The sequence below is a fragment of the Arachis stenosperma genome, chromosome 7 (genome assembly GCF_014773155.1).
Source record: "Arachis stenosperma cultivar V10309 chromosome 7, arast.V10309.gnm1.PFL2, whole genome shotgun sequence".
Lineage (NCBI taxonomy): Eukaryota > Viridiplantae > Streptophyta > Magnoliopsida > Fabales > Fabaceae > Arachis > Arachis stenosperma.
The window spans coordinates 28582493-28592704 of record NC_080383.1 but is presented as its reverse complement, the minus strand read 5'-3'; the positions used below and the strand labels follow the sequence as shown (position 1 = coordinate 28592704).

General features: G+C 34.3%; 1 protein-coding gene across 1 annotated transcript; it reads left to right on the top strand.

Moving 5' to 3' along the window:
- Positions 1-8920: 8920 nt before the first annotated feature.
- Positions 8921-9922, top strand: LOC130939632 (uncharacterized). Its single transcript, XM_057867721.1, has 2 exons — positions 8921-8991; positions 9145-9922. Exons 1-2 carry the CDS (start codon positions 8921-8923, stop codon positions 9920-9922), a joined length of 849 nt encoding a protein of 282 aa, XP_057723704.1.
- Positions 9923-10212: the final 290 nt, after the last annotated feature.

Sequence of the window (10212 nt, the reverse complement as noted above, 5' to 3'; positions counted from 1 at the left end):
AAATCACTTAAAAATGGTAATTATACGAGCAAGAAAAAAAGATTATTGCCATATATATATATATATATATATATATATATATATATTACATCTATGCAAGTAACACAAGTCTACATTTTCACTTTGAAAGTGCTCATTTTATTTTAAAATTAATTACAGTTCTTATTAATTATTTGATAACTAGATTTTTTATACTAATATAACAAATTGATTTAAGTTGTGTCTAGTAATTTGATCTACCTGTTATATTAGCACTACATAGCTTTATGTATAGCTTATTTTTTCAGCTGAAACTGAAAAAAAGAATGCGGAATTGAAGATTCTGAAGGAACTTCGAATGAAGAATGAGTTGGAAGAACTGTTTGGAGTACCAATTTTCAATTGGGATGCTATACGACATCCAATATCAAATTGTCCCAACTTAGGTCAAGGTATGTATATATATATGAAAATTTTATTTCTAAAAAGAATATTATGGATATATTTTTATAGGCGTGTTAGAAAATAAATTCCTAAAAATAATATTTTAGTTACTTTAGGTACGAATTAAATTTATAGACAATTAAATTATGATGCATTAAAACAAAATTATTACGAATTGTGCACACCAATATTTAAAGGTTTACAGTTTCACAATTTTCATCTATATGGAACTAAATTTAAAACACAAACATATAACATACAACATTTCTTCATATATTTCAAAGCTAGAAAAACCTAGAAGAACTAAGAAAAGTTGAGAAATAATTTACATTAGATAATATTCCAAAGGATATAATAGTTGGAGAATATCTACAAGTCTATAAAATATTCTGAATAAATAACTATTTTTAACCATAAAAGATTCGAACGTTGACAAATTTAACAATAGAAGATTTAAACTAGTGATCATCAAATATTGACTTTGTCTGACAATACTGACCAAATGTTAAATTATGCTCTAACGGAGTTAGTGATGTATCCTACATGGCAGGTTACTTGCCAGCTTGGAATCCCTAATATGAATTGATTAAGTAAAACCAACATTAAAATGTAAACAAAACTCAATTAAAACTCAATCCCATTAAGCTTCTTTTCAAACAGTCTCCAAAAGTGGTGGCCTTCCGATTTTACATGACGGAGAACGAAAGATTTCTTCTTGTCCTACTAAAGCTCTCAATGACATTGAAGTTGTTATCCATGAAGATAAATGCATCCTTAAAATTTTGAATTGTTTGTCGTTTTTATCATCCATTGCAACTTCACCCATCGAAGAGTTTGTTATGCCCATTAGTCTTGAAAGGTTAACTAGTGGGTGGGGTTAGGTTCAAGCACTACAAATAAAATGTTAAGTACCGTCGAATTTATCGAATATATCCGATGGTAATCATTTTACTGTCGGATTTATTACCGAAAAATATCAACCAGTATAAATCTCGCTGGTAAATATTTACCGTCGAATTTTTTGTGTCCAACGAAAATTACCGTTAGTTTTTTCAACAGAATATGTTAACAATGAAAACGGATCCTGGTCGATGGTACTGTCAGAATAATCCGACAGTAACATTTGGCACCACTTCGTTCGCTTTTCCCACCATATCATCCGAATTCATCCGACGCTATTTCCGGTGGAAAACTTATTTGAATTTTTTTTTTAAAAAATGTTACCGTCGGAATAGTCTGATAGTAATTCCAACGGTAGCATTCTTTTTTATTTAAATTATATTTTCCCGTCCATTTCTAGTGTACCCTGATAATTAACAATTGAAATAGTGCTTCAAACCTGATGCTAATTTCAAAAAACTTAAATTACAAATAGCGAATGATAGTAACTAAAATATTTGAAACAATGCTAACTATATTACATTTACAGAGTTATGTTTACATTCACGGAAACATATATTACAAATACGCAAAGTTTCATAAAGAAATACATATCACAAGACTATGTTTACAATAACACTAATCAAATTCATCTTCTTCTTCCTCTGATTCACCATCCTCCTCTTCCAGTGTAGTTTCCTAATTATCATCGAACTCGTCTTCCTCTTCTTCGTCGCCATTGATCCCGTCTTCTTCTTGAAGATCATCATCCTCTAGTGGAAGTGCGTCGGCATCTAATCCAAGGTGAATGATGTCATCATCTATAACAGCAGATTAAAGAGAAATTGGACTAGAAGATTTCAAACAAGCATCCATCAAGCATGCAATCTCCTAGCTATTCTATTGTGCATCTCCTTATTATTGTGTAGTTTCCAGCATAGAAAGGATTCCCTCTTATAAATCTATTCCAGTGAAATTAAGTCCAACATAAAATAATAAATTTAAACAACTTAAATATGGTTATAAAAAATCAACATCAACTTCATGCAAAGCAAGTCAAGATGCACACTTCAAGCTCTCCTCCAAAAGAGTTGTGAACTAAAAAAGATAAAGTACCAGAATCTTGGGATTTTTTATTTTAATAAATATAATAATTATTGAATTAAATAATTTTAAAATTTATTACCGAAATCTGTCACCTTCTCTTTTCTCATTTACACTGTGAACAAGATAATTTTACACATATCTCGTTTACAGTATAAACGAGACAAGACACGTAGACATGACACGTGTATATCTCGTTTACAGTGTAAACGAGATACAGCGAGACAATTTTTCAGTAGCTATAAAAGGATGTCTAACCCTTGGCATTCTCCACATTAATTTTATATCTTCTTCTATCTTGTTTTTCTCATGAAAAAAAGGCAACAATGGCCAGTAATAGCGTATACACATAGTTGTGTGTGTTTACCCCAATTGTCATATGAGAAATAACAATAATGGGGTAATATCCTGCCTATTGCTTTTGCCATTGTTGAGTCTGAGAGTACCAAGTCATGGTCGTTCTTCCTTACTAATATGAGACGCCATGTCACCCGACAAGAAGGTTTGCAGGTTATCTCTGATAGATCGCATGCCATCAAGGCTGCACTCACTGCCGATGATAGTGGTTAGCATCCTCTTAGGGCGTTCCACACTTACTGTATCAAACACATGGCCACTAAATTTATGACTCATTTTAAGTCAGCCAGGGGCAACAGATACCTTATAGATGTCGTCTATAGTCCAAACAAGGCTGGGTATGAGTGGTACATGGATGCCTTGAGAGGAATGTCCCTGGGAATGGTAGAGTGGGCTGGTCGTTTCAACAAAGAGATATGGCTGTAACACTGCGACAGTGGTAGGCAGTTTGGTCACATGACTACAAATCTGTCGGAGTGATCCAATGCAGTTCTCAAGGGTACACGAGACTTGCTAATTTTTGCCATCGTGCGCATCACGTCAAACGGTTGCAGAAGTTATTCGTCACAAAGGGCAGGGAGTCACAGTCATAGCTGGCTGTTGGAACCCGCTTCTCCCAGAGGCTGATGGGAGCCATTGAGAAGAACAGAGAAAGCATCCCAAATACGCGTGTTACTCATTATGATAGGCGGGCTTTCGTGTTTGTCATGGAGGAGTTAGAGCCGTTCGAGAGTCGGTCACAAGGTTCCTTCCTTGTCTAGCTTTCAGTGGGTACGTATAACTGTGGCCTCTTTCAATCTTTCCACTACCCGTGCCACCATGCCCTTGCCAGGTGTGTCGCCACTAGCATCGAGTGGGCCCTGTATGTTCACCTAATCCACTCATGCGCCGGAAGGCTACTGGGAGACCTGTGTCTACTAGATTTCGAAATAACATGGATGAGTTCGAGCGACAGGAGAAGCGGTGTGGCCTCTGTACGCAAGTCGGTCATATTAGAAGGGGTTATCCTAATCAACCCACGGACGATGCTTTGTGTAGATAGTCCTTTTATGATGGTTTCATCCTTTTATTGTAGTGATTTATTCTTATTGTTGTTATTTCCTTTTATTGTACTTGTTATGTTATATTCTGGTTGGAATCGCATGTTCTAGTTGTTTCCTTTTATTACAGTTGTGTACGTTTATAAGACGTGTAGTAGAAAACAACAGTATTATAAAATTACTGCATATAAAGAAAGCATATATATATAATAAACAACAAGAATGTAATAAACAAGAGCAGTTTACAATATAACCTCCACCGAATTTTTTTTTAATTATAAAAACAATCACATTTTAAAATTACTACATATAACCAAATGCAACATAACTATAATAAACTACTTGAAGATAATAATAAACAACAACATTATACAATAACACATCAGCGGTGGTGGGGATCCTGATAGTGGCGCTGGTGTCCGGTACCACAAGGTGGAGGCTGCGTTTGGCACTGAGGTCGGGTAGGTTGAGGGTCTCCCATAGGCATGTGCTGCATAGCAGGATCGTGTGGAGGTGGTGGAGAAGGTGGGACGTAGTACTCTCTGAAGTACGAAACTGTGGCGTATTGATGTAACTGAGGCTGAAGGTGAGATGGTAGATCTGATGGAGGGGTAAATAGAGGTCGTGATGATGTCAGCAACATACCATAGTTGTAAGATGGTGGTGTGGCATACTGGGCACCCGGACGAACCCCTGCCCCATATGACAATCCAGATGCAGGATATATCTGTGGCATCCACGCCGAGGTATACGCGGAAGCAGATGGATGCTGATATTGTCCGACACCCTGCTTCCTCCCAGTCTGGAATGACTCAGCTAGTTCCTACATCGAGGACGGGTCAGCAGTGTGAATACGATCCCGCAGCCATACGAGCTTCAGCGTGAATGACTCCTTCCTCTGCGCCGCCTGCTATGGAGCCACCGGAGGCCTGACACCCAGCAATCGCTCCATCAACTGCCACGTCTCCATCTAGTACCACTTACCGAAGTCACGAAAGCACCCCCAACAGGGTCCCCGTGGGCACGTAGCCCTAGGTGGTACGCCACGTCGTCCTATAGGATGATAGTGACCTCACCCCACGAAAGATGAAATGTGGGTCTCCGGACGCCATCGCTCCACGAATGCCGTAATCAGGTCATTGTCGAATGTGAAATCCCTGAGAGGCACCGTGTCGCTGAATCCCGCCTCCCTCAGATATGAGATGATGGTGTCGGGTGGAGGAAGGGTATGATTCACTCGCTGGAGCAGTAGAAGGCGAGGCCTCTGAAGAAAAAATATATCTTCACAATTATCAATAAGTAATTTTAAACTAACTTTTATTGGTTCTTTTAAGTTTAACGGTCCTTATAATATCACTAAATTTTTAAATAGGTTTCTATATTTTTTTTAAATTCTTACACTGTTTTTAGTTTTGTAATTAGATCTTTTCAGTATAAAAAATATTAAAGTTAAATAAATACTTTTTTATAAATTATAAATATTTATAATTAACAACATAATTTGATATTTATTTACATATTTTTGAGAAAAATATTATTCTGTTAGCTTTAATATATTTGATATAAAAAAATCTAATTATAAAATTAAAAGGATTATTATAATTAAATTAAAAAATACAAAAAAATCTAATCATAAATTTGACGAAACTAAAAGAAATAAAATAGAGTTCCAAACTAATAATTATGTAGTAAGTAGTAACAACGTAATACAAGTGAAATAAAAGAGAGTTTTAAATTTCTACCAGTGATCTATTTCTAACTATACAAACTATATTTTAATTCTTGACAATTACCCTAACTATGGCTACATACACACATATATCTATACATAAAATTCAACACAACAAAACTAACAGCAAAGTCGGCTGTCCCGACGTAATGCGAAGTCTCATTCAACCTGTTGATGTCTCCGTCATTACTAGCTGTGTGCGCCATCGTCATATTTATCGATTATATGGTCAGAAATGGGTAAAAAAGACGAGAAAGTGGTTGAAAAGTTAAACTGGTGCCTAATCAAACGCTGTCAACGAGTTGTATATATAGTCGTTGTCCTCTCTCATCTCGTTTACACTATGAACAAGATAAGCTTCCACGTATCTTGTTTACAGTGTCTTATCTTATTTACATTGTAAACGAAATATGTGTAAAATTATCTCGTTCACAGTGTAAACGAGATAAAAGAGGGTGACAAATTTCAGTAATAAATTTTAAAATGATTTAATTCAGTAATTATTATATTTATTTTATTTATTAAAATAAAAAATACCAAAAACTTAAATTATATGGCCAATTTAAGAATAGCAACTTAATAAACATTAACAACAACAACCCACAACAACGAAAAGTTTAATTTTAATTACAAATAAATGACGAATTTAGAAAAAGGAGTAAAAATTAGTAAATAAGAAATAATGCTACTAAAAAAATAACATCAAAATCGGAATTAATAAATAAAATAAATATAATTAAAATTAATTAAAATAGAAAAATTGATTTAACTTGTTTGAATTGGCCGACGGAGGTGATCGTGATTGAGGGTAGTGATAACTCGACGGCTTGAATTGGCCGGTGAAAGTGGTAGCGGCGGCCTTAGGTAATGGCATGGCGGTGGACATATTTTTTTTTTCTTTAGAATCGGGCAACAAAATCTTAACCAAACATCCCAAAATTTCAAGTGATATCAATTAGATATTTTGTCAAAGTTTACTGGGTGTTTTGTTAAATTTTTGGTGTGGTACACTACTATTTTGTATATTTTATGCTGATAGAATTGTTTTCTTCCACATACATGAAATGAGGTAGCCTAAAACTAATAAACAATGCATTTATTATTATTTTCTTTAAAATTCAATCAATATATATATATATATATATAGATAAAGGAACAGATAGAATTATCTCATATACAATGTCATGTTTTACATAAAACTCATTAATTAAAATATTAGATTCATATCAATTTTGTTATGCTTCTAATATGAATAAAAAATGACAAAGGGAAAGAGTTTATTGAATATTAGACCTAGTCTTTAGTAAAATATTTATTTGGATTTTTTTATTTATATACGCATAAAAAAATTATTTATTTTCAAAATACATATAAATAAAAACTGTGTTCAAAATGCGCAGTTTCATTTCAGGTCAGACACCTACGAAATTAAATTACTCACCATTTCAATAATTTTGTGGGTGTTTAGTATGAAATAGAATTGCGCATTTTGAGCACAGTTTTTATGCATACGCATTTTAAAAAATAAATGATTTTCTCATACGTATATAAATAAAAAAGCCTACTTGCTTGCACCAAAATTTAAAGGCTTATAATTCCCCAATTTCTCTTCTTCTATATGAGAATTTATAAGTCTAAAACACCAACATAAAATATAAAGAAGATGCACATTATCATGGTTTCGATTTTTGAAAATCCAGATTGGGTTATAAAGATTTTTGTGGTTTAAAAACTAGAGTGCAAAAATTTTTGTTCATATTGATTTTTTCCTGCTGATGATTGATTTTTGTTGATCAAATTGCAGAGAACTAGAGAAGTATAATGTTGACGAAACTTCACCAGAAATAATGAAGGTGGAAATGCCACCAATAAATGAGGTGGTGTTACATGCTAATAATATAGATTTTCTAGCACCCAGCGACGGCCCTGCCCAGTCATTCGGGAGGGAATAATTAAAATTAAATAATTCTAGGGAGAAAATAATGTTATTTGAATAGAATAATCACTTATAATGTTTAATAGACCATCATGTTATGCATGCATGAATTACATTTAGAGAAAGTCTAGGGAGCTAGCAAAAATTGTGATATATAGCCATCAATTAGCCATCAAAAGTAAAATGAGTAATCCTGCATCATTGGATATAATCTTCCACTGTTAAACACACCTATAATGACTAATTGATGGCTATATATCACAATTTCTGCTAGCCTCCTAGCACTCCTCTTATATTTATGTTTCTCTAACGGTGAATGGTTTATGATTAGTTATTTTAATTTTAAAACTATTTCTCTAACGGTGAATGGTTTATGATTAGTTATTTTAATTTTAAAACTATGCTCACTATTCCAAAGCTATAATAACTGGTAAAAAAACACAAATTATAAAACTGTCAATATTAATATGAATTCATCATTTGCTTGCTTGGAACGCTACAATATTTTGGACTTTGGTTCGAAAAATTTTTAAAAAGATTTTTTTAAAAAATACTTTTTAAATATTATAAAATTTATTTAAATATAATATTAAAAAATCTTTTTATTATACTTATAAACATCTTTCTGTATTATAAAGTTCATTTTTAAAAGATGAAAATATAGCTTCTACTTTGTTTCTAATTTTTTTTTACATTTATTAAAATTCTTTTACAAATCTATTGAAGAATTAAAAAAATCATTTTTAAGTTAATTAATTTTTTCAATAAAATAATAAATCCCGCAACAAGTAAACCATAAAAGACGTATATGAAATAAATTTGATACGAATTTATATAAAAAACTAGAGAGAATTAGAGATAATCAGAGAAAATAGAAGAAAAATTTTTAGAATTAGAGCCAAAGAGGAAAAGTAGAGTTTCCAATTACATTATGCATATTCTACATTATTGCACTCTTATTTATAGTATAATTTTCTAATTGCACTAGCCCAATACTAATAGTATCATAAAGATATAGACCCCGATGAAAATGGATTTGGATTTTCTAAATTTTGAATTTCACTTTAGAGGGTAAAGTATGATCTTTTATCCTTGAATAGTTTCTCTCTTATATTTTTTCTTGGTTCCATCTATGAAATAAATGATAAGAGATCACACTTTACCCTCTAAAGGAGAATTCAAAATTTATTAGAAGATCCAAATTCGATAAAAATATTGTTGAAATCTTAAAATAACAAAACTATCTTTAAATAAGACTTAAAAATATGACAAAAATAATAAAAGCTATATTTTTTTTAATAAGTAACAAAATGCTTTATATTTAGGGCAATTTACCATTTTAAATAAACTGCCAACCAATTTTACCAGAATACACATTATGCAAACTGGATACCAAAATGCATTTTTTCCATAAACTATATAAACCGCGACAGAGGTATCACGGTTTACAAAATGGACGTAATCCGCTATAGGGATGTCGCAGATTACGTTGGCGAAGAACCATCACATAAACTGCTACGGGGGTTTATGCTTTGTAAAATTTGCCTATAAATACCAAGCAAGATAGGGAGTGGGTTATTTGAAGAGAGTCATTTTCACACTTTTAGAAATGGATAGTGAGGAAAGCTTGATGGTTCTAGTCCACTATTCTAGTAAAATAAAAAAAAAAGTAACAGGCATGGTGTTAAGTTCACGGATAAAGAATCGTTGAGCATTTTTATCCATTCGACTGATACTTTATCAAATCTAAAGAGGAACATATTGCAGAAGGCAGGATTAGCTGGGGCCAAGTTGGTGAAGAAGGTGTTCTACAAGATTCTGATGGCGATCGTGTCAAGTGGTGTGCAGTATGAAACATTTGTCATAGGGTCGGATGAAGACATGGGGTTGTTGTTTCATTGTCGGCGGAGTTTTCTGGAGGTGAGAATACACGAGTTGTTTGCCAAGTTGAAAGACCGTGTGAAAAGTTCCGGGGCTTCAGCGCCAAATCCTCAATCAACGACGGTGGGGGGTGCTTCTACTTCGATGCCTGTCATTGCACCTAGTTGTCTCCTACCTGCACCTCCACCTATTCTAGCACCGGCAGATAGGTCACCCAGTTTGATTACTGGTCTTGTTGGAAGTGGTGAGCCGGATCACATTGAGGACGCGATGCAGGACTATGATTCGGACGATGATCCCGATCACATATCAGGGGATAGTGAGGAGGAGACTCCAGTGCCCCCACTTGCACCTCAGGGGCCATCCAGTTCTAAGTCCCACCAACAACCTCCGCATTTCTCGACGCTTAATTTGGAAGCAGTGAGTCAACAACCAGATTATGCACACACCTTCAGATACCAAGGATTACACGAGGGTAATGCTTCTAGAAAATTTCAGATTGGTCAATCTTTCCAGACTAAGGAGGAAGCTATGATGAGTGTTAAAGATTATAGCATTCGTCGTGGAGTCTAGTATCGGGTTATAGAATCTGATCATCTGAAGTATGTTGGGAGATGCAAGGAGTTTGGAAATGGCTGCAACTGGATCATCCGCGTGACACTTCGGCAGCGCAAGGGTAACTGGGAGGTTAGAAGGTACAACGGAGCCCACACATGCTTGGCCACATCGATATCGAGCGACCACCGATAGCTCGATTACCACGTAATTTGTGCGAGGATCTATCCCTTGGTTAGGGCGGATGCACCGGTTACCATAAAGGTGTTGCAGGAAGCTACTGAGTCAACCTATGGATTCAGGCCTAG

What these genes read in the sequence shown, in the direction of transcription:
- LOC130939632 (XM_057867721.1), top strand. Translation starts at nt 8,921, where the DNA reads ATGGACGTAATCCGCTATAGGGATGTCGCAGATTACGTTGGCGAAGAA. An exon ending in TCACATAAACTGCTACGGGG is followed by an intron (nt 8,992 to 9,144) that starts GTTTATGCTTTG and finishes AAAAAGTAACAG; the next exon opens with GCATGGTGTTAAGTTCACGG.